This window comes from Aythya ferina (genome assembly GCF_964211825.1).
Source record: "Aythya ferina genome assembly, chromosome: 7".
NCBI classification, from domain to species: Eukaryota; Metazoa; Chordata; class Aves; order Anseriformes; family Anatidae; genus Aythya; species Aythya ferina.
Window position 1 is genome coordinate 29,434,660 of NC_140302.1, and position 25,033 is coordinate 29,459,692.

At 41.6% G+C, this 25,033-nt stretch overlaps 1 protein-coding gene and 1 long non-coding RNA gene across 13 annotated transcripts in view; both read right to left on the reverse strand.

Annotated features, from left to right (window-relative positions):
- Window positions 1–25,033, reverse strand: part of ABLIM1 (actin binding LIM protein 1) — a 190,112-nt gene that overhangs the window by 132,618 nt on the left and 32,461 nt on the right. For 4 of the 12 annotated variants that reach the window (XM_084525601.1, XM_084525585.1, XM_084525599.1 and 1 more), the window contains exon 1: window positions 3,689–3,708. The exons of 2 other annotated variants lie outside the window; for them this stretch is intronic. Coding sequence is in view for 4 of the 10 variants with exons in the window: in XM_084525602.1 (XP_084381728.1) it covers window positions 12,565–12,604 (40 nt within the window). In the remaining 6 variants the exon portion in view is untranslated. Of the gene's footprint in view, window positions 1–3,688; window positions 3,709–11,714; window positions 11,815–12,564; window positions 12,964–25,033 lie in introns of those variants that run through there. 6 more of the 12 variants (XM_084525602.1, XM_084525587.1, XM_084525588.1 and 3 more) reach the window with 6 other exon arrangements.
- LOC311440231 lies at window positions 7,721–8,709 on the reverse strand. The gene is made up of 2 exons (XR_014695278.1): window positions 8,574–8,709; window positions 7,721–8,495 (listed from the first exon to the last, which is right to left on the reverse strand). It is a non-coding gene; the product is annotated as an uncharacterized lncRNA (long non-coding RNA).

Consider the following 25,033-nt stretch of genomic DNA (forward strand, 5'->3'; position numbering starts at 1 on the left):
TAACTACTGAAGACTGGTTAGCTGGGGCTCTCTTCCTCTCCCCTTTCCTGTCTGGCCGACAGGAGAAGCTTTGCAGACACGGTGCCAACTCCTCCTGCTTCGCTTACAAGAAGTATTTACATTAATCCAATTCCAGTGACTTGCTAATCTAATCATCTAATGAATATTTCTCCCTGGGTAAAGGCAGAGTTAATCATCAACTGGGCACTGGAAAGTCACAGGAAATCCCAAAACAAAATAGAAAAAAGAACTGGAACAGCATTCATAGTCTGAAACGGGGAGTTACAGGTAGACCCCAAGACAAGTCCCCTGCTCAGAGACAACCTCAGCTCCTTCTCCCACCAAACTCCCTGAGACAACAGCAGTGTTCAGCCCAGGCCTTCAGCTCCCCTTAACACTCAGAAGCTGTATATAGCTGCAAAATGGCCTGGTGCAATAAGCACACTGCTTCCAGTATGGCTTTTGCTAAATTATAAGGTGAAATAAAAACATTAAAACAATAAGCTTACTGAGCATGGCGAGAAATTGTCGTTTAACTCTTCCCTCAAAACCCAAACAGTTCAAGTACTATCTGATGGGGACAGGCTTTGAAGAGAAGACTCCTTTATTTACCGTTTTAAAGAGAACATGCCATGTCACAAACCCAGCCTTTGATCATCTATTATTACAGTTTTCCTTTCCTGTGAGGTCATTTGCTTTTTATTTTTACATAGCAGGACTTTTATGTTATCTTGAAAACAAGCCCAAAATCACAGCTCCCTTTAAGCAGCCATTCCCTGGGGTTTTACAACCAACCATGGACAGAGCCAGCACAAATCAACATCGCTGCACTCCTTTTTATGGGGTCATACTAATGTGTATTTGAGGAGGACGGGGCTCAATAAATACAGCAATTAGAGTTCTGTCTTACAGTATCTCCCATCAGATCAGAGATCTCAGCAAACACTATTTTCAAGTATTACCCCCAGGAAATGAAGCTTGTCAGCTGTTTTGCAGTCTCTCCCAGATTTCACAATTTACTGGCCTGCACACCACGGGCCAGTCAGGGGAAAAGGCAGATCTCCCGAAATAACAACAGCTTCCATCGCTCAAGCTGAAGGTGGATCGCCGCTCTGTGCTCATGCAGCGGGATGACTCAGAGGAGACGGCTGGGCACTCTCTAACATGTGCATCTCTCAGCTCAGATATCGGTTATTGCTGAATAATCTGAGAAAGATGTAGACAGGCCACAGAAATCCAACAACAGTGGTGCCCATTACCCAGCTTCACCAACACTTCCAGGTGGGCTCCGCCCTTCAGGTAGATGAGCCAAGAGCACACACGTCAACTCAGCTGCCCAAGTCAATCCTCACAAGGTCAGCTCCGCAGTGAGCTCTCCAGCTTCCCAGCTGTATGTCCCTACACAGGCGTTACACCTGCTAATGCATGACGTACTGGTACAATCTGCTGTGTAGTGGTGATCAGAAGAAACTGCAGTCTTTTTTTTTTCTCACATAATCACATGACATAAAAGCTATACGAAGCCTCCTCTGACTCCTTTAACCACTTGAGATTGGTCCCTGCATGTTTACCTCTTACATGGCTACAGAAGAGCTGCAAGCAGGGTGCACAGGGCAGGGGCAGGATGAAGGCAGAAGAGGCTGAATCCTCTGTTACCCATGCAGGGATCTGTTCCTGCACTTGGTAGCATGACTTCTGCAGGCAGAGCAACTCCAGGGTCAGCTTCAGAGGCAGAGAGACCAGTGTCCTTTTTCTGTAGCATCTCCACCCCAGAAGCAGTCAGCCTGTGCCTACTGTAGAAGTCTCCAGTGCTAGTTTGAACAGGGAGTCACAACCTTGTCTCCTTCTGATGCTGAGACTCAAAGGATTAGCAGAAAGGCCACGAGTACAGTTCAGCAAGCATTTTGTGACCTTAGTGTGTCACCATAGAAACACCCAGCTTCTTAATTTTTGCAAATTAAGGTTACCTTTCTCCAAGGGGCTACTCTAACAATGCCCCTTTCCAGCCATGGCTATTGGTGTCTGTGACTGAAGACTGCAAATATCGAAGACCACACAGTAGCTGCTGCTGCTAATGCAAAGCAATATGATTTTTTGTCAGTGTTTTTTACACACAGGGTATACCTTTAAGAACCTCCACGTTGCTAATACATAATAAAAGGGGACAACAAGTAGAAATGAGCAAAACAAGCCTAAGAAGTATCAGAGTGGCTTCCTGAGAGCTGGCTCAGAGGGTCAGGTCCCCGTGCCCCAGGTCTGAGAAAACCTCCTGCACCACCCCTGTAACTCAGCATTATTGGTAACAGGCTTAGCTTCAGACAGAATCAAAAAGACAGTGCCAATCTCCTACCACTGGAGGGGTTAAGCACTCGATTAGATGGAGGAGATTGATTTCTAATACCCTTGCTGAAGAGAAACAAAAGAGGCAGGAAGCACAAGGGCACAACCCCATCCGTATGTTTCTTGAAACCTGTTCTCAGGAACCCAACCCAGAAACAGCACTGAGGAAATTTCCTCAGCATCTGCCAAGTATCAAAATGTTTTTCAACCACTGCCAATCTGAAGCCGTGCCTCCTCTGAGCGTTCAGCGCTGGGGGCTCGAGTCTGCCCAGGCATTACAGAGCACAGCTGCAGGTGCAGTCGCTTTTCAGACTGATGGAGTTCACCAGGGACTGAATACGAGACAGAAGTTAGGCAAACTAGTTACTTTAAATGTCTGATCTCACTACTAGATAAATATTCTAATTATAGCATTTCCATCCATCTCAAGGCCATTTCCTATTCAATCCTGTCTGAATTTCCCGAACAAGCAGTCCCAGATTATATAAATAAACATATAACTAAGTATGTCTCATGTACAACTAGGAATAGATCACTCTACTAACGCTACTCAAACAGAACAACAAAATTTGACTGCAATCAATAAATAAATTCCACAACAGAGTAGCAGGCATCTGCTATGTTATTTTGCTGAATAACAGCAGAAAGTAGACAACAACTGTAATTGCTTCTGTCAACAGACTTAAACTTCCTGCAGATACATTTAAGTTTGACGTTATTCTTGTTTTTGAAAAAAACAGTCAATCATCCTAAATTCAGAAAAACCTACCTCCAAAGGAAAACAAACAAACAGACAAAACAAAAACAAATTTTCCTTTTCCCTCCTCATGCCACTTCAGAGTGTAACACATTTATCATATAGGTAGATAACCCCAACTATTGTTTCGTCCAGCTGACCAAGACAACAGGATTATCTTCTCTGCCATCAGAATTCTCATACAGACAGAGAATAAAAGAAAGAAAGAAAAAAAAAAAAAAAGAAAAGAAAACGAGAAAGAAAAAAGCCTTCACACAGATGAAAAATGAGCAAGGACTACATCCATTTATACCAAGAAATATAATTATCCAAGCAATTTAAAAAAAAAAAAAAAAAAAGCTAAAACAGCAAGAGAGAGCAAAAAAAGTCATTCTAAAATTCAAGTTCCCACAAATAGGGAATCAAAAGCTTACTAATTACTGTAAAATGACTCCATGCATGCAGCTTTTCACTTCTGACACACACCATTTACTTACTGAAGACTGCAGGGTGACGTACAAAACACTCAGCTATTTACTGCAATCTTGATGAAAGAGTTCATTGATATAATGGAGAGCAAAAAATCCACATGCACATCTTTAGTTTCTTTACCTAAATGTCCAAAACAGGCAGTCATCTTCTGGGCATACTGACACAAGCCATTCTCGCTGTAGGACTCCTCACCGAGGACCTGTTCACTCATTGCTTCCGAAGGAGCTGCTTTTCTCGACAAAGTCAAGCAACTACTGCTTGCTTGAGACTGATAAGACTACAGAGCTTCCTCCAGTTTATCTCCATTAATAATTCAGGCCCTATATACAATTTGCTGAGCTCTAAAAACCAGCAGTGCAGAGCTACTTTGTGGCTTTTGAAGTAATCATGTCCTTAAAAAGTATCTCAGGTTATTATAGTCCAATAGTTTACAGCCATTATTTTAATTTGGAACAAAATCCATGCTCTTGCTGCACAGTGGAAAATATTGTTGGAATTGTGTTCTGGTCAGTAAGACACATAAAACATCTCCCCAGCTCAGACCCAGAAACAGAATTACCCCCAGTACTGACACACTCCAGCAACCAGACATGGACACTGTTGTAAGAGCATTTCTCGTGTCACGCACCCCCTCCTCAATGCTATATATTTTCTAGGGACTAAATATGATAAAAAGAGCCCAGGTATTAGCACCACCTCATTTTCTGGCACTTTCTAGCACCATGTATTGCAAAAGAAGTAAGGCACCATGGTCAGGAGCAGCAGGGCACTTTGCCAGCTCAGCCGCCAAAGCACAAAGCCAGTCTAACCTTACCGCTACCTTTGCTTGCCTGACATGAGCAAGCAAAGGAGAAACCAAAAAGCAATCCACCACGTAAATTTGTAAAGAACAAGTTCACGATCCTTGTTGTTTCCACCAGCAAGTATGGGGAAGCGGGTTCAACTCAACAATAAAGCAAATGGTCAAAACCTGGTAAGAAAATCAAACCGAACTGACTCAGCAGTCCCCTGGGCCCACTGCAGTGGCAGGCCTCACGTACCTGTCTCTGCTTTGCTCTTCAGACACCACAGCACAGTAAAATGAGACTAACTAGAAGAGAAAGAGCATGAAAACATATACTACAGATCACCTAATTAATGATACTGACTGAGCTAAATATTTGCAGAATGGCTTTTGCTATTCCCTCTGGACTCAGGCGATGATTACAAGTGAAGAACAGGTGGGCCTCCAACAACTCTGCTCCTTGTACCTCACACTTGTCTCCTCTCTGTTACAGACTCTTCACCAAGATCACATCCACTCATGAAAACATATTTCGAAGAGATCATATAATGACTGCTGATGTTCATATTAAGCACTGCTACTACTTTACTTAATAAGACAGTTTAAAAAGAGATCTGTGCTAGCATATCTGGATGCAAATTTTACAACTGATCAAAAAGCCTAGTTACTCAATATTACTACAGCAATTTCCTGTCTATAAAAGCATAAAGAACTGAGAAGCATTGCTATTTTTCACTGTGGTACAGGCTATGAAGAATCCATACAAATATAACTTTTAAAGTCCATAGGTCCCTACCAAGTTAATTCCTTGGTTTCAACTGAAAGAGTCAAATAAGCTACGCCACCATCTACAACAGAAGGAACATAACAATCACAGGGACGCAGGGCAGCTCCATACTGGCAAAAAGAGCAGAGTGGCTGACTGAAAAGAGCTCTCTCAGGTTAAAGTGACATCAAAGATAAAATGATTTGTATTATAACTCAACTGAGCAACCCAGTTAAGCCCTAGTCTCCCATAGAGGCTTATCAAGCTGCTAATTCAGGATTTGATCTTCACCATTATTATAACTGACATTTAATGAAATAATTTGGCAAGTTTTATCCCAAACACCTGGTTTTGTTGTACACACACATGCAAAATACAGTACCAAAGAACTGTTATGAAGTCTATGAATGTCTTTGTCACAAGAGAGAAGCGAGTCTGAGGACTGAATAGGATGAAGCTATGGTTGTACCATCTTCCACTGCACCAAACATGGACTTCTTGAAAGCCCATCTGAGGATCTCCGAGGTGTTGCACTGCAAACTGGATCGCAGGTCTATGTAGTAACAGCAAAACTTGCATGCACAAAGTATTTTATTTAACTGAGAAATAAGAAAGCAATGTAATTTACTGATTTATTTTTGGTGTTCATTGCAAAACAAATATAAAGTGTTGCTTTGCCCTGTATTTCTTCTGTGCAATTTGCAAGCACAAAAAAAAAGTATAAAAGAAAACACTACTACAGTTCTGCCTCGGACTTAACTAAGACCACATGGTGACAATTTCCTTTCCCAACTGATGACATTTGCAAAATCTTTCAGCTGAATTAAAGCATTGTGCTCAGCTTCCTGTTATCAACTATGTATGATAACTTTCATGGCACATGAGCCTTAAATAACAAAAGAACAGCTTTGCAGTGCATTGTAAAGCTGGACAGGCAGCATAACAAGCTCTTGGGAAAGCTTTCCCCTTTGCTGTACATTCAGAAACTGAATCTGACTCACTTCCCTAAACTCCAGAGTCCATCAAGTTTATCCACCAGTGAAGCAATGCATGTTAAGATAACACACACAAAAATATCAAAACAATATGCTTGAGATTAAATCCAATCACTCTCTTTCTTGGACAACAAAGGAGAGTGACAACAGCCATTCTCTATCGTGCAATTAGATGGGCTGAAATAGTACACACACAAAAAATCAATCACCAAATGAAATATTTACATGATGTTAAGGGCAAAAATAACATCAGTTATCAAAGCACTGTCTACTACCTATGGCAGCTTTAAAACATCCCTTTCAAGTATCAGGTATCGGTCACTGTCAGGGATTGGATACACGTCCACTGGAAATGAAACAATGGTTCAAATCAATTTCTTAACTACCTGATTTCTACATTGGATGATCCATTTTCATTAAGAACACTGCAAATAAATAAACATAATTTGTTCTTAAAAAGCATCTCTAAGCTTATCTAAAAGTAAGAAAGAAATCTCTTTGTAAAACTTCCTAATTCACTAATTTAAAGCAAACTACCTAGTCTTTCTACATTGCAGTTCTAGGTAAAAACAAAACAAAAAAATACAAAACTTTCCTTGTAATTCATCAATTCACCACTTAAAACACTTTAGAAGTCCACTAAAAGGTTTGTCAAACATTTTTTCCACCTTCTGCAAAAAGCTAGTGCTTGTGGGGTTACCACTTTCATTACAAAAATGATATCTCCTCCTAGGTTCAAATCTAATGCAGAAGCAGGCAACTAAATTCCCAATCTGTGATACAAAATCACTGGCACGCTGCTTGCTAGAGGAGTGCACTGATAACCGGTTTAAGACCAAAAGCATTGTTCAACCAAAAGCTATTTACCTTACTTTATCAATTCAAATGTGCATTTCAGACTAGTCATGGGGAAAAAAAATAATCCTTGACTATTTTCAGACATAAAATGTCAGTGTGTGCATTAATGGATCAGTCTATTGTATTATTTCAAGATGAGGTGGCTCAGCATTATATTTCCTGGCAGCACAATTAAAGAGTAATCTATTGATCTGTAATGCCAAGAACACTGCAACATATATTCGTATAGAAAAAGCTATACTTTTTACTTAAAGGTGGAAGAAAACAACAGCTGTAATTGCTGACAACTGATGCCATTTTGTAGGCAGGATATGGTCAGAGGTATATGAAATACAAATATAAAAACTACTGCACCCTCAAGACTCTGTATAATTGAACAACTGACTCAGCAACACAATTCAAGTGCTTGCCTATCTGCAACCTTATCAATAATCCCTCAGCTTTCCTGGGGCCATGCAGTACGCTTGAAGTTAAAGAGACGCCTAAGCCACTCTAGGGAATAATTAGCAAAAAGGATCATCCTGGCAGAAGCTGGCACACCTTCAGATGTTTAACAGGAATTATTTTTTTTCTAGTTCTCAACAGTGTTAGGTATTTTTTATTTAAACAGATACTTGAGATGCAAATAAGCAGTGTGGAAAAACAAAAATGTTTGATTTTCTTCTGCTTACTTGTGGTCATTACTTTGTAACAGTTCAGCCTGTAGTAGCCTGTAAAGAACCACAATCAAAATAAATAAAAAAAGTAAAGCTTTATTATATTAGCTAGAGGCCCCAAGAGCTAGAGATGGTTCATTAAAATAGCACCCCATTGTGTTTCATATTCATTTTGCTTTTTCAGACAACCACAAAGGTAGCATCAAATGAGCCAAGACATGCAAGAAAAATAGAAATCTGTTAATCAGACATTTTTTCTTCACTTTGCCTTTCTTGAACTTTGATAATTTTTCCAGCTGAGAGGAGAAACTCTGTAACACTCTCTTCACAATGTAGACTTCATAGTAACTGAGACAGAAATAAATTGGGAAGGAAAGAGATCAAAGTTGAAAGCTTGGTTTTCTTTCAGTCCTCGTATTTATTTCTTGTACCTTTTTAAGGTGTGATGTGCTATAAGCATGACATCAAAGAAAGCAGCACTCATCTTGTTTTATCTAAAATAAACTGGATATTATTGTAGTGTCTCTTCTGACAAGTCACACAATTACAAGAAGATACACAGCAACTTCACTCAAATGCTGAACAGAGAAACTATATTAGAAGAAAAAGTCCTCTAGGTCACTGTAAAACCTCCTGAATATCTTAGCTGAAAATTTCCTTTTCTCTCCCAACGGTGGATCTTCCATTGCAGATGCAGAACCAGCACATGTGATGGCACAAAGCATGAAGCATTTCTGTCCCTGCATCGAACCCTCGGGCTCCCCAGCACCACGGCCGTTCTCGGAGCCTAACTGCAGGGTAACTGCAGTCCTCCTGCCCTCAGCTCCAGCGAAGCACTAGAAGAGACTCCATCTTCCTGCTAGAAGGCCTAATTTAGGTACCTAACAGAAGCTGGTAAAATTTTTCGTAACATCTGTCAAAAACAAAACTAAGAATAGGGGGCTACCTTTCAATACAGTGGAAAGAATGGTACTGATGGAGGATGCCAGAAATGACATCAGATCCGTTCATCCACTGCCAACATTTCTGCTAAAAGCAGCTTTAAATATGCTGTGTTGGCTAATCTTTGCTTTGTAATTAAATAAATCCTACAGCACCACTGAACCCTTCCTCTCATGGTCAGCACTATCGTCTGGTTGACGAATCAGCTGTGCACACACGCACAAGTGATCAAGAGCCCCGTTAAAACCTAAGACATGTCAGTTAAGCAAAATGATGCTCTGCCGGCCACTCGCTTCTCACAGGGACTGTGTTCTGCACCACTACAGACAAAACACCCTGATGGGGCTGACAAAAGGCTTGGGATTTAGTTCAATTCAATCATGACATGAAATGACGTGTAACATAAAATGTAACTACTCATATTTGGCAAACTGTGCCACTCAGCACAGAACAGGCCTTGTTATATTTGCCTGACATGTACAATGTGGTACAGCTCTGCCCATTAAATGCTACGAGAGTTATTCAAAGATAGTACTGCATCAGGAGTCTTGATCCTGTAGTGGAAGTGCAGGGCATTTGACATCTAGCCAGCCTAAAATTTTGGAATAGGAGATAGGAAAGAAGGTCTTACGATATTGGGAAAACCATACTAGTGGTAGTATGAACTACAGGAATTGTGAATGAGTCAGTTGGAACAGCTACAAAGACTCTGAGATCACGGTGTTGATAAATTGATTGATATTTACCATACTATATTCACAACAATAATTTAGAGCAGTATTTCTTCAGCAGTAAGTTCTTGACTGTATCCTGCCATTCCTTGACCATAAGCTGTCTACTGAGGGCATTTGTTTTTGCTAGTCAAGGTCGTGTATGTCTTGGGATACTAGAAAAATGTCACTGTTCCAGCAGATGATGTTTAACCAAATGTTTGTGGCTTTTTTGTTGTTGTTCATTTGTTTTTTTAAAATAAACTTAAACTAAAACACAATTTAATGTCAAGATGTCCCTTCCCATCTTTGGGAACAACCTGTTGCTGCATTCTTAGTCGTCATCACAGATTTTCTGTCCTTCCTGGTACTTACAATATGCGAAACACTGCATCAAGACAGTTACTCCATGATGGGAGGTTCAATTCTTCAGTTCATGCAGAGTACAACCAACTATACAAGGGCATAGTAGTTTTTTTCTGTTTGTTTTGGTGGGTGTTTTTGTTTTGTTTTAAGTGTAGACACTCCCTTAGTGTATCACGCAGATTAATTAATGCTGATATTATCACTCTGAAACTTGTTTAATGCACAGATTTAACGCTGACACAGATCTATGACAAAAAAATCCATTTTCCACATACCAACTCTTCAAGTTCAGCTTCATCATTCCTTCTGGTATTTAAAGTCTACGTATTCAATCATTTGGTAGGAGTTTTGCCCTGGTATCTTTTAGGAATAGTTCTGCAACTGAGAATAACAAGAAAACAACAACAACTAAAGAAAGCAGGCATGCCAGCCAACCTGCCAGGCTGTGCTAATGAAAACTGATTGATGAACTACTTCTAGCAGCACTGAGCAATATTTTCAGATGAATCAGTTAAAACAGGTGCTGACCACCATAGGATTTAGCAATAGAGACCTTATGCTATAAACATATGTTTATAACATATGTTTTCTGACTGAAACTAGTTGGCACCTTCCAGTTATTTCCTTTTTAACTATGAATGAATTACAAGATAAACCATTATTTTGTAGTGGTTTTCTTTTATATTGTTTGTGTGTTGTTTTTTTTTTCCCTCCACATTTATGCTTTCTTTGGAATCCAAACCTTCCCAGTACTTTTCCTAGATTCAGTTAATTGATTATGAAGAAGTCATAAATTTCAGTTCTCCAGCTGCTTGCTGGAGAATAAGGTCAGGCCTTGCAAATAAAGAGAGACATCTGACAAAGAATTGGTGGGTCAGCTTTCTAGAATGGGAAAGCTAGCACATGAAACTGATTAAAAACGGGTAAAACAAAACAGTGTCTTCATTACTCATTCTACTGAAATGACAAACACATATCTCAAAAACTGTCTCTCTGTTTATAAGATCTCAAAAGGGCTAGACTCCCAGCTTCCTCCTAATGCTAGAGAAGAGAAAGTACAAATTCCTAGAGTATGAAAGAGAAGCCATCAATTCTTCCCTCCTGTGCTTTATCAGTGCGGCAGTCAGAAGTTTATCTGCTAGGACCTCAACAGTGAGAACAGATTTCCAAACCCACACAAGAGGTCGTCTGCACCAGCCAAAGCAGGCAGAGATATAAGCAAGACTTCCCCTACTCTCTGTGTATCTGTTCAGGAAGGGCAGAAGCAGATATTCAGTCTAACCTCACTAGAAAGAATCCCCACCGGATTTGGACAGATGCTCTTTTCATCAGCACATTCATGTAATGATATGGCAGTTTCCCACATCATAGCAACACAGAAATAGCTGATTTTAAACTTGCACTTCTGTGAAGATTAATTTATGTTCTTGCAATCAGCCAAAACAGAATTTAAAAATAAAATAGTAAAGAAATAAGGAGGGGAAAAATTAATTTTGCACACCTCATTCACCACACACTGGGAGATGCAACAGAAATAGAACTGTTCTATCTAGTCCCACATTAGGTGAAGTGTTTGGCCTACAAGGAATAATTAGCAAAGGAATTTGTTTTGTTGTTGCTGTTATAAACAGGTAGATTTTTTTTTGAAGGTAAAGTGATACTTTTCATAAAGAGATATATAGAGTTCTCTAATATGCATACCTGTACATTTTTTAAGCTCCATAAAGATAGATGATGTCTGTGTGAGACATTATTTTTAAGTGACAAATGTTGGATTATGCAATGCAAAAAGAAAATATGATTTTACTTTTGCCAGCTGTAACCCCTGAAGTCAAATGGGGTCCTGGGAGGTTTGTTTCATCTGTGCAAGCAACTACTTAGAGAGAGTAAGCAACTACCCACACTTGGGTTACTAAGAAAGCTAAATGTCTTTTTATAAGCATGTGTCTTCCCTTGTGTTTTTTAAGATTGTGGTATATATAAAAAAAGAAATGCTTGATAAATTAATTAAGATTTGCAGGCCACTTGCATGCGCATCAGTCATGTTGTATCACTCACTGGTACCTTACCTCCAAAACTGGTGAATGGTCTTTTGGTGTTCGGAAGCAAAGTGCTTCCAGTGCCTCCTTGCAGGCTGCTACACGTCGGCAGTCAGTGCTGCTCAGTCATACCTGCAGCACCTTGTAACAAGGAAAAAGCAGGGCTTGGCAGCAGCAGCTGCCCAACATCCTGCTGCCTGCCTTCTGTGCAAAAGCAAACAGGAGTGACAGACAGTTGCGGGACAGCCAAGAACTCGTAGGTGTGCTTAGTCAGTAAGTCACAGATTGTACAGCAATGTTTCCTCAGGACAAATTCCAAAGAAAGCTGCCCTCAATCGCACAGATCAAGTTATCAGCTTTTCATTCAAAGCATTAATTAACAATACTTGGAACTTTTATGCCACCTTCCATCACAAAAAAAGAACTAAAATCTCTTTATACAGAATTTACCCCACAGCAATAGCATGCTGTCATCATCTTCACCTATAAAACAGAACCATGAAAACAGAGCAGGGAAGAGCTTCCCACAAGCACACAGTCAGAGGTGGACAACGAGGCTGTTTAATTCCACCTGGTTGTGCTCCACTCCTCACATTGCAAAATTCACTTCAGAGGAGAAGCACATGGATGCACACACTCACTGCTCAGCCACGTAGCAAAGTCCATGGACTTTGTTACATAAAATACACCAAACTGGGAAAGGGTTTAACTGCTTAATCAGTAAAAGCGAAACTAAAGAAATTACTCTACTAGCAAACATGCAATATTCAGTCCAACAGAACTTCTTCAGACCGTTTTCCCTCTGTAAACCCAACACCCAATGTCCTGTGCATGTTTTAACCTATGTAATTTATCAGTAGAGCTATAGCCCAGGACAAACCTTTGCCGTTTTCAGAGCTTGGATGTATTTCTAGTTCCATTCGTGTTCTCAAGCAGTAACGTTTCCAGACCTCAGAAGCTACAGCCTTCCAGAGCAGAGATGTAAAGCCAGAGAAACGGCAGAGATCCTTCAGAGGTAGCTCACTTTATGGCTTTACTCCCAATATTTCCTGGGTTAGCAGTACTAAAGGGAGTGGCCCTAGCAAAATAGGTGTGTCTATGTTCCCAGTTTAAAGGAAGAGTGAGTATTTTCCTCTAGATATTCCATTCATCATCAGGACCATGGTATATTGCCCTTCAAACAGTGATATGTTTCAATGTATCAAGCACCTCAAAGCAACTGATACCACTGACAACTTTCTTTTCCCTAGCCTGCTTCAAAGGCTGACTGCAAGCAGACTTAATTTTGTCCTACAACTGCTGTACTTCTGTTTTACTCTGTGCCTCATCTCCACTCCACTGCTCTTCTTTTTTGGATATATCGCACCTAAACAAAAGAATAAGAGCCCGTGTAAGCCAGGGATCAAAGAAACACGGTTTTATCACTTTCCGTACACACTTAGAGCAGGGAAAGCCAAAGTCCCATGCATCTTCCTCAGGTTCCCAGAACATCCCACCCGGACAGAGGCAATTAGGCTGGCTACAAGTGTAAACTTCCAGGCACTTCCTTCTACGCAGTTGCACAAGAGACAAACTGTTCCACGAGCAGCTGAATTAATGAATCTTCTTGTCTGACAGATTTGTGTTCAACATCCTCAATACCCACCAGGTCTACATTACCTCCACGTAACATCCTCTTGGCAACAAGATTCCCAGAAAAGCTTTCAGTTCCTTTCCACTTGTCTGCTTTCCAAGTTCCTCTCCATGTCCTTTAGACCATCCAGCAAAGCCTAAGGCTGTCTTCCTTAACTGCTTCAATACCTTCAATTTCCACCTGTACCACCTGAACTGCACACTCGCTTCTCTTGCTCTCTTCTTTTCCCTGGGCCCCAACAACTGGTTAGTACCTTTAAGTTCTATTCCCTGAAAGAATAGAAGAAGGAATCACATTTTTCCCCTAAAGTTTCACTTTTAATAACCCCCCAAAAAGGGCACATTTTCTCTTGTCTGAACTCTTATGTAAAGATGTCAGAAACATACAAGATCTGCTGGGTTCCTGGGTAAGAACTCCTACAAACAAATTTTGGCCAACTACTTTTCATTCCCTGCTTCAAATAGTAAATCCTGAATTTCCTGAACTCTTGACTTCATTTTCCCCACACTGAACTGTCATCTTCTCAGCCAGCTCGTTAAAATTACACTCATCCAGACGCTCAGACAGCTGTAAATGCAGGCCCGGAACCTGGCCTCCCTTCCTTTGGTCGCAGGCTGCTGTTCTCCTCCTTCACCTTTATGCTTTTTATTTGCTGCCAAATTACGTGTAGTACAGGACAGGGCGTTCACTCCGCTTGGACTTCAACGTGCCTGACAGAAAGTGATTAGCTCAACAGAAATGCTGCTTTCTCTCCACCCCCATCCTCCTTTCTAATAATCAAGGCACTCTGCGCTTTAATTACCTTCACTGACACTCTTATGTGGTAGGCAAATACAATTAGGCCTGTTCTACAGACAAAAAGAATTAGAGCACTGCATTCCCAGGAAGCGCTGACCATTAGCACTTATTTTTGTTGATTCTTCTCCTAGATCCAACTGTGGAGTGTGTACGTCTCAGACACAATTGCAAAGAGGCACGCTCTGGGTCTCCGGCCTCATTCAGAGGCAAGTTCCTGGAGTAGGGCGCTGTGACTTCGGCAGCTAACCACATCTTGATCTTTTTTGCTCAGGTGAAGAGATGAAAGGAGAAGTTGAGAATGATGCAATAGACATCTACGTATTGTACAACTCACCATGCTCACACCAGCTCTATATTAGTAGCCATAGTACTGGACACTATACTGAAGCCATATATTAACTTTTCTGCGTGGCTGTGTATGTACATATGCACCCCTCTATAACACAGGTTGATTATACATCAACTTACATCTATGTTAAATTAACTGACCATTTCTGGTAATTTAGTGAGAAGTGATCAATTCTCATGCACTTTACCAGTCCCCAGTCTCATCTCAGCAATCTCTGTTCACTTCTCTTATGCTGAGGCTCTAGCCTCCAGAAACCCTGGGGGATTTGAAATCCATGGGTGTGCTGCCATGAACACTGTGTGTTGTTCCCATGAAAAAAAAAAAACAACATTCAAATCTCGCCAAGTGACAAGACTCTGAAATACTGCAGTCTGTTATGCTCAGCAGAGAGGTGTTTTTGTTGGCTATTAAAGCTCAGCAGAGACTCGTTAGCTATTAGATCTACAGCAATCTCACTGGATTTAGCTTACTTCATTCTATGCAGTTCTCAGGCCTGTTGTAATTCCTGCATTGTCTGAGCATAACCAGCCCCGTGGTGCAAGGGCCTTGCAGAATTTACACTGGTGCCAGCAGCACAGAGAAGCAACAACATCCTTGGTGACGCCAGCACACAGACTAACAATCTGATGGCTCTTAAACTGAAGAGTGTGTTTGTGAAGCTTGCATTTACATTTAATACCATTTTTCCCTGCTCTGGACTTCGTGTAATCCAAACAGAAGCTCCCAGAGCCACAAACTGCCAACTATCAGGGAACGCCTTAATCAGGGACTTTATCGGCCACTTCAGACAGCCACAGATTCACGAAGCAGCAAATTCCTGTTGTGTCTGCTGGGAGACACAGCAGGCATCTCAGCCTCTCCTTCAAGTTTCCAAAGCATTTCTTCCTAGACAACATTAGACCATAATAGCTCAGCCTGGTCCCTGGAAGATCTTATCCTTGTTGAGATATTATTTCCCTTCTACAGATTAAGAAAACACTTAAGCAATCTGCCCAGGACCACAAAACTCTATGCTCAGCTTTGTGAGTCTGTACCAGGAATCCCAATCCTAGGCATTCAACCTCGTGTTTGGAGAAAATTATTAAGGAAGAAAGAAAAAAAGGGAGGAGGGGGAGCAGGAACAGGGACAGGGCTGAGGTTTTTAAGGATGAGTATGCTCTTATCATGAGGAAATTAACTTACCCTGTTCCTTCATAGCTTTTCTCCTTGTTTCTTCTCACTCCCAGCCCCACATAACAGAATATGCATGCACACAGCTCCTGCGATGATGCAGCCTTTCACCGGAGCTGGTTCGTAAGGGCCAGCAGCAGAACCAGCAGCTCACAGGATGGAAATCACCAGCAGACTCTTCCTCGTTACTTCAGCCAACAACTTCCCTCACCTCCCAGTTTAGGCTGAGGCTCCTGATCGCTAGTTACTCTCCTTCTCATTTACTGCTTTGAGTGGTGACTATTCCAGATTTTTTTCTCCATCCAGTGAAATTATTGCATCACCAGCAATGTCTCTGTCTCCCAGCAGAAACTAATTTACAGTAACTTCCTTAATGTTTGTGCGTAGCAATTATTTTCAAGTGTAACTGCTTGGAACAAGCGTTATGCCATGCACTCTGTGCTCCGGAATAATGAAACTTTATAGACATACAAAGCGAAGCCAGGCAAACACTCCTTCCCTGTGCATTGCTAATTGCATCCTAATTATAACGTTTTACATGTATTTACGCACCTTTCATCCTGCTGCATCCCAGGGCATTTTATAAAATGTCACACGGTTTTAAAAGCAGGCCTATATTAAGGCAGAACTCAGCACCCAGACAGCCCCAGAGCCCAGCACAGCAGCCCACATAACATGTGTTATGAGGGATGTTTGGGCCAACGGCACAACACCAAACCCCTTCAGTTAGATAAAGACCTGCCCTCCCCCTTCAGACATCATTTGAAATTCTTGCATATCCATTCCATTTGATGATCTCAAGGTTTTAAAAACATTAATTAACTTGTACAGTATTCTAATTAGCTAAGGCATAAATGAAGATATAAAACCTGCAATGCCTCTGCTAGCAGTCAAGAGCAACTGCTTAAGGGAAAAACCATATGAACCAGGGCAAACACTGAGAGAGCGCTCTAGATTCTCTCTCACATTGCAGCAAGAGGTGCTTAGGCTGGGGACTGCCTCCAGAGCAGTGTTTGGCAGCTACCAAGGCACCCATTCTCTCTAAATTCTTCTAATTCCTCCCAGAACACCTCCCTCCTCCTTTTCACTGCTCTACACCCTAAAGTAGTGAGCTCCATCTTGCACTCCAACGAGGAATGAAGAAGCACTTCCCCAACAGCTCTTAGCTTTTAAGCCTATCACTTACTAATTCAATGAGGTTGAGGCCAAAAGTCTCAAAAGTCTTTGGGGGGAAATAAATAAACAAATTGAAGAATCATTCTCTACATGCTTTCTCTGCCCATAGATTTTAGAAATTTTTATCCTCTTTCAACACCACTCGGTTTTACAGGTAAACAAGCACAGAAGCCTTTTTTTTTTTTTTTTTTTTTTTCTTTTTTCCTACAAGACCTTACACCTGCATGAATACAAGCTGTTTATATGTGTCTAATTTTAAGTATTGTGTTTAAAATTTCCACCCATATAGACAAGTCACTTTCTGAGTTCACACGCTGAGGTAGTGACAGCCCTGATGAAAGAGCGAGCCCAGGCGTCCTTGTCCTTACAGTCATTACTAGAAGGCAAGAAGAGGGAGTAAATTGATTCTCTGATTCTAAACTGCATGCTCCCCAACATACACAGGCAGGAAGGATGGATGCTGAGTCAGCACTATTGGGATTTCAGCGTATGCATGCAAGAAATGTGAGTATATCACTTGTGATACACTGAGCTTTAAATAGCTTCTCAGACTAAAATGGCAGTCTCCCATTACACTTTAAATAAAGATTTACTGAACAATTTTGTCTTTTTTTATGCTAAGCATTTGCTGAGCTACAACAATGTGCAACCTCCCTCTGTGCTTTTCCACCCCGAATTGTAGCTTGGGAACTTGCTGATACTGATTGCGTTCCCCTGACTTGGCTCTTAACGCAGGCGCCAAGCAATGGATCACAAAGGGATAGCATGAAGATAAAATGTTTGGCAAACACTTGACTGTCATATGCTTTCTGTTGCCAAGAAACAAAAGAGGACCTATTAAAATCATCTCATTAATGAACTTTTCTATGTTCCTGTTTTTATTGGCATCTTGTTCATTAAGTAAATGCTTTTTCTTTCAGAGCGAAAATGTATTAGCAGAAGGAGTGACTTTTATTCCCACCAGAGGCTGGCATTTACCAAATCTTCACAATAAATAACTTTGAGTGAGATCCTCAGCTGGTTATGGTTGCTCTTGCTCTGTTTTTTGCTTACAAATAACCTTTTTTTTTCTTTTTTTTTTTTTCTTTTTTTTTTAATTTTGACACAATTTGGTTGCAATTGTGATCTGCTTGCTGAACAACTCTCAAGGAAAAGAAAAATATTTTACTCTGTCAGTGACAAGAAAACTTACATCCTCGCTTTTCTCAAGAAAAACACAACCCTCAAAGTCAGCTAATACCCAAACGAAAAGCCTGGTTGAAGAATTATTTCATAATGAGTAACAGCTGTAAAGATACAAAATCAGATTTCCAAAAGCAAAAAAGTGACAGGCAGGCATCAGTTGTGCTGATGTTTTCCTTCAACCCGAACACACGTGGCTTTATCTGTGTCAGGAGTTTTAATATAATACACCAAGGCTGACTGTCAGCACAGAAATTCCTCAGTGTGAGGCATGATGTAAGGGAGTGAACCAGACTCAGCATCACAGGACCCTGAGAGCACACCTGTCCTCGGCATCAGGCTTCACACATCACCTGGTGTGAATCTTTAAAACAGAAGTTTAATTTACCAGTCTCTGTGATACACTTCCCAGTGTATCAAGTTCAGCAGTCAGCAATTACAGGCTGTAACATCACACAACTCTTCACCTAACCTGACCAAGTTCCAACCTAAAAAATAAACATCTACAAGTCCCACGGGAAGCCAGGTGTCAGGATTCAGTTCCTTCTGTCTCCTATCCTAAATTTGTTAACAGGATGTTTATGAACTTTTTTTCCTGTGACAGCTTCATCCATCAATTAAAACAGCTCCTTTTCCTTCACTATTGCCACGTACTCCTGGATGTGTGCCCTGACAGGTACATGTTCTCTCAGCATCTGTTCTGTTAGGCTCCACCAACACACATCAGTTTAGAGAAGTTGGGGTTTACCCACCCACCATCAGCCTGCCATCAAACAAGGGGTGAGCATTCTCCTTGACAGTCATTCCCCCAATGGTTAATTCCTAATGGGCAGCAAAAGTCCTTAGTCCCCAACTACACAAATATCACTTACTTACTAAAACTTAATTTTAACCTGTTTCTATGATTTGCCCCAACTCCTACAACATGCTAATCCCTACTTGGCACTGAATATGCCACCCAAATTTGCCATCAGTACACTTGGTTAGCAAACAGCTATGTTTTCCATCTGTATGACCCATAATCTCTTCCACCTTAATCAGTAATTTCTCAAGAACAAATATTCAAGTTTACAAATGTGTCCATATTTCATCTGTCATGTTTTACATGAGTATGTGAAAAAAGACCCCTCCTCAGACACTCTTGCAGCAGGCTGCTGTGCTGGCTCAAATCAGGTCAAAGGAATTCTGTACCCAGAGATAAAAATCAGCAACAATGGTTACGTTCTGTCATTAAGACTGCTCAAATGAGTCTTCAGTTCAGCTGACCTGCTCTACATTTTCAGAATAACCAGAGCATTGTTTCGGGGGTTAATGAGAAGTTCAGCCATTCGTACTTCAGTAACGCTGAGACACCACTGGAGGTAGCAACATTCCTGCATCAATTCAAACCTGATCAGGTGGGATAACCACCAGACAGGGGGGCAAATTAAGACATAAAGAGAAAGGAATGCCTAAGTCTAACTTCGCAAGCCACAGAGTTACACCAACCAAGGCAGGACCCCACAAGACAGCTTTTCAGTTCTGTTTTCATGTGCAAGTACTGACACAGCCAATAGGAGTAGTAAAAATGACAACACATGAGCAATTTTATACAACTGAAAAATCAGCTGTCTCTCTCTTTTTGTTAACTGTTGCTTAGACCAATCACCAGTATCTGAGGACCAAGGCTCCAAAATTTGCTAGAAAGGGAAAACCTGAAGCAGTTAATGGCTTTTACAGCACTTCGTGTGCTTTAAGTATAAAGCACAGTTGATAAGGAAAAATACTGGGAGAATTCAAATGATGCCTTATAGCTCTTTTTTGCTTCAAGGCAATTTTTATCACAGCCTACTGAATTATATTAAAAATCCTTTCATTAAAATTTTATTACCACTGACAATACTAAGTATGAGATGTGACTTCAGACCAAGAAAATTTTCTTACCACAGTGATTAAAGCAAGGTAATTCGGAAACCTAAGTAAGAGGGGTTTTTGTTTGTTTGTTTGATTTTTAACTTCTGTTTTCAACACCTGTCTAGTCAATAGCCACACAGTGAATTTCAGGATGTCAAGCACTAGTGAATCTGAATAAATAAGGTTTTGTTGTTGTTTTTTTGTTATGTTAAGCAGGGAAAACTGAAAGTGGTAGCATAACAGACCTCAGGATTATATGCACTCTGTTTATCTAACAAATGAGCAGTAAAAAAAAAAAAAAAAAGTTCAATAGAGAAATACAGGATTAAAATTTACAAAAATTGTTAGGTCAAAAGAGAGGAAGATAGGGAGATTTATTCTTCTTTTAACTCACATTCCCATGCTTTTATACCTGCGAGTTTTATTTAGAAGTAGGGCAATGACATTTGCTTCTAGTTATTTCAAATGCATCGGGGCTGCCTTGCAGAATCAGCGGTTCTGTTATTTATTTATTATCTGTGGTACAAGGGCAGAAGCCAAGAACCAGGCTCAGCGCTACCTGCCACCCCTAACTGGTAGCTCAGCATTGCTGCTTCTATCACTCAGCACCCCATGCACAGGGAGCAAGTCCTTTCTTCTTTCTGCCCCAAATTTTCTGCTAAGGTAAGTGAACTCTGTCCAGGACTTTTATGTGGGACAAGAGACCAAAAATACAGAAACTCCTATTGGCCAACATTCAGCAGGTCATTTGAACAGGGTTTAAAAGGAAGAGCCCTTTCAAGCAAGAGCAATGAATGCACAGGGGATGGAGAAGGAGATCCCTGGTTGTGTGAATTCTGGAACTCCTACAGGGTCAGCTGCTATCTGATGGCTGGCACCTCTACAAGCAGGAGGTGTGTGTAGAACTGGGTACTGTGATGCTGTTCCAGAGGAAGCTTTCAGTGCTGAACAGAGGGGAGCCATCACTCCCCTTGATCTGAAAGCTACATTCTTGAAAATCTTGTAAATTTTATTCCACTGCAGAGTGAGCTCTCAGTGTCACAAGCAGGCTTGTCTGGGCACAGTGCTGACTCTCATTTTACCTGTCCATCAGGTCCTACTAGTCCTTCTCTGCTCGTGGATGCTCCCAGCCTGCCTGGTTCTTTCATCTGACGTGCCAGACTCCATTGGTCCTTGCAGAACACCCCAAGTCCCCCGCTGGCCCATCCTTCCAGGTGGCTCACGTGCCTCTGAGTGGGAACCCTGTTCTCCCTCCAGCTACTGGCTGCTCTCCCAGTTCGATGCCACCCATGAGCTTTCTAACGGGGCATTCTGCCCTTCCATTTGGGTCACTGAGGAATATGTTGAACAGCAGTAACTCCAGTATCAACCCCCAAGGTACCCTGCTTGGGACAGGCTGCTAGATGCTCCTTCAGCCTAATGATCTAGCCAGTTCTCCAAAAATCTAGCCTACCCAGTGAGTCCATGACCCCGCTCTAACTGCAAATAGGCTCTAGCAGATGTTGTGTCGGCTTGAAGAACAGCAAGCACACTCAGTGCAAAGCTGCACCACTACTACACACCAAAGCCTGGACAAAATGGGTTGAAGGATGACCACCCTGAGTGAAACTTGGCAGATAGCACTACAAAGAGCTGTTGTGCCATTTCAGAAGCCAAAGATGTTCATAGGCACGCATCCCATATGGAAACAGACAACACTTTGGTCACCACCTGAGAATTCCTCCCTTTCACCTGTATTACTCGCAACAGCTTTCTCTTCTGTCCATTTTCTTCCTATTACATTCACAGAAGGGAAACTAGCAAGGCATTTTAACACCTCGTTCTCTTCTTATTAATTAACCTGCCCTCCTGCAATGAACAGAAAGCAGCTAAGATGTGGTCTGTTTCTTCTATTTAAAGAACGAGCTGTCATAGTTACCCATCCATCTCAGATCAACCAGAAAATAATTCCACACCCTTCAGCATCTGAGAGCACATGGAACAATTTAATGGGCAAAAATTAATGTAAGCCAGTGAGATTTAGCTGGCATTTGACTGAACACTTAGTCAGCAGTCTGTGCACACTGATGACACCTACACACTTATTCTACTAATTTCTATCATGAGTGTCACATTTGTTCCATGACAAATTAAGAGTTTATTAAAAAAAAAAAAAAAAAAAAAAAGAAAAAGAAAAGAGCCAACAAATTGTTTGGCCTTTTAGCAGGCTGTTTATGTATGCTAAAGGGAATCAAAAGCCTAGCTCAAGGTCAACTGCGTTGCCAAAGAAGGCGGTTCAAAACAAATTCCACCCAGAGTGTGTCTCTGATCCCAGATTTGTAAGGCTGGATAGCACATACCTTACAGACACCTACACTGGAAATACAAATCCTTTGTTCCATCCTCTGTGAGCGTTTGTCCATTTCGCACAGACACCTTTACAGGGATCACATATTCTTGGAAGCTCAGTTTCCAGATAGCTTTATTGTTGTGTCACTAATTTTTCCATCTCAGAACTATTTCCAGCTATAGACTAAATGCTATTTTTAATCTTAAATTCTGTCTCATTGCTAGGCTTAAATTCATTGTGTACTTCAAGATTCATTTTGGATTCTTCTCATACTTTTGCAATGCCAAGAAAATTCTACCAATGATCTCTAGATTAAATTCACAATGATCGTTCTTTTATCAATCTAAAATACTAAAATAATAATAAAGCATGGTGTTACCCATCAATTTTTAAAAATTCTTAAATGCTGTATCGAGTTTAGACTTCAAATTCAAAACAAATCAGTTTCTGTCAAAAGATTTTAGACTTGATTCGTCTCATCTCCCTGCTACCTATACCCTATTCCCAGAGGCACCAGAGTACTTCTAACAACTGTCTTCTAAAATCTCTAGCTGGCCTGACCGTGCCAATCCTTCCCTCACCTCCGAGTCATCTGTCTCAGCAGACTTGGTCATACCCTTTCACTATTACCGCCAATTAATTTGCAAAGCTGTCGTTTCAGGACCTCTGCAACAAGAGTCCCATTTTCCAAAAGTCAGTTTCAGCAAATCCAAGCGTACAAAGCAGCTTCCAAACTAAACAAATGAGCTGGGCCATCATAGCCATGCCTATTGTTCTTCAATTATAACCACATGAAAAAAATAAAAACAAAAATCTAATCCTGGGAATAATTAATGACACCTATGTCCTGATATGCGTATTACTCACACGGTCAGAAATCAAAGCATTGCTCTTCTGTGCCAATAGCACTCCTTCTGCATAAAACCACATTAAAAACAGAGAAAAACTAAGAGCTTTTCTATCTCGTGGAGGCAGCTTAAGAAATAAAAAAACTTGCTAGCTTATAGTATAGCTAAAGCAGATGAAAAATCCTGGCTCCTCTAAAGGCACTGCTTCCTACTCAAATTCACTCCTTTCCAACAAAACACAAACACACACAAATCTAAAGGAATTTGCATAAATTTCAATGTACATTGTGAGTAAAGCTATCATAAGGCAATCTGACAGGAGGTGGGTTAGAAATACCTTGGAAATATTTAACGGCTCCAGTGCCTTGGAGAGGTGACAAACCTGTCGCTGCTAGCACTAAATAATACAAACGCTTATTTAAAAGTTGGTGAAATACATGTTCCAGACCTGCCTGTAGTGACAACTGTTGTTTACGGCTCAGGAAAAACAAATTTCTATTTAAGGAAAAACTATTCTTGGAGAAAACAGTTCCAAATCTTTCCTTAAAGGCATTCCCACGTAAACTTTATTCCCTGTGTAAGCCCCATTAGGCATGGGAGAGGTAAGGGCCCTGCAAGCTCACAGCCTCTGAAGCAAGGCTGGACAAACAAGCTGATGTTGTTGCCAGCCCAAGTGACCACCAAGTTATGTCCTTGGTTGCCCCACCAAAGGGCCAGGAATATATCCCTGTGCTCTGAGATGACAGTATTTATTCCAGAAGCGAGGGCCAACGCCTCCACCCTCGAAATATGTGAGATAAGGTTTGGCTGTCCCCAGAATAGCACGAGCATCACCTACACAGGCGCTGGGAGCACGCTAGGAGGCATCCAGCAGCCTGGATGGAGCACGGCTGGCAGCAGCAGCTGCTGACAGGCTGCCAGCACCCGGCCCGAACTGCAGCAACAAAAACAACTTCATTAGCGGGCAGCCACGGTCTGCGCTGACTTCAGCTCCTGGATGATTTCCACACACAGCCCGCTGCCTGTCTTTAGCCCAGTGTAGCTACAGCTTCACAAGCAAGGCTTTAAGGTAGCAGAGTGTTTTCTGACTGGGTAGTGTCCATCACAGTGGGGACCGGCTCTTCGATTGTGGTCCCAGTGCAGCATCTCATTACTGCCATATGCCTCAGCAGCACTACCGTGGAAACAACCGATTCTGTAGCAAGGGACTGCAGCTCTTGGGAAGTCAATGCACTTGGCATTTGAGGGGCTAGATGATAAAAAATCATCATCATAATAATATAATAAACCCCTCTGCATATCCCTTAGAATTACTCCATAAAAGTGGAGGCCTTTTCTGAGCAGCTCTGAGTATGAAAGGGATCTCCTGGGCTGCTGAATTAGTGCCTGGGACCAGCACAATCCTTTAATATAGTAGCATAAGAGAGGACCTGAACCAGAAGAGAAGCTCAAACAGAGACGGTTTCTTGAGCAGCAGAGGAAGGCGTCTGTCAGAACACTCTCAAGCACAATTTTTCCATGTGGCAGAGTGGCACAGGCACAGCAGTAGTGCCATCCAGCTGGAATCACAGCTCAGAGCAGTCCCCATGCACCCAGTCTTTCCTCCGGTCTCCCAGCCTTCCTGAATGTACAAGCGGGATTCAGTTTTTTCAAAACACATTTGTCTGAGTCACCAGTGAGAACAGCAGCCACCAAAGTTGCAGGCTGGGACTAACTGGCGGGACGTGGCACACAGGAAGCCTTCAGGGCACGGAGCCAGGCCAGGAGCCATGTTCCCTGAGGAGCCTGCCATTCCTCACTCCCAGCAGCTGGACCCCTGCAGAAATTCTGGCTGAAACGCTGGAAAACGTGTCTAAAGACTCACTCGCTCAGCTGTGGGTGAAGGTGTCATACATCAGAGCCAGGGGAAAGCAAATGGAAATTACGAGCAGGAGGTAGGTAAAAAGCATCCTGCTCAGCAGGAGCCCTTAG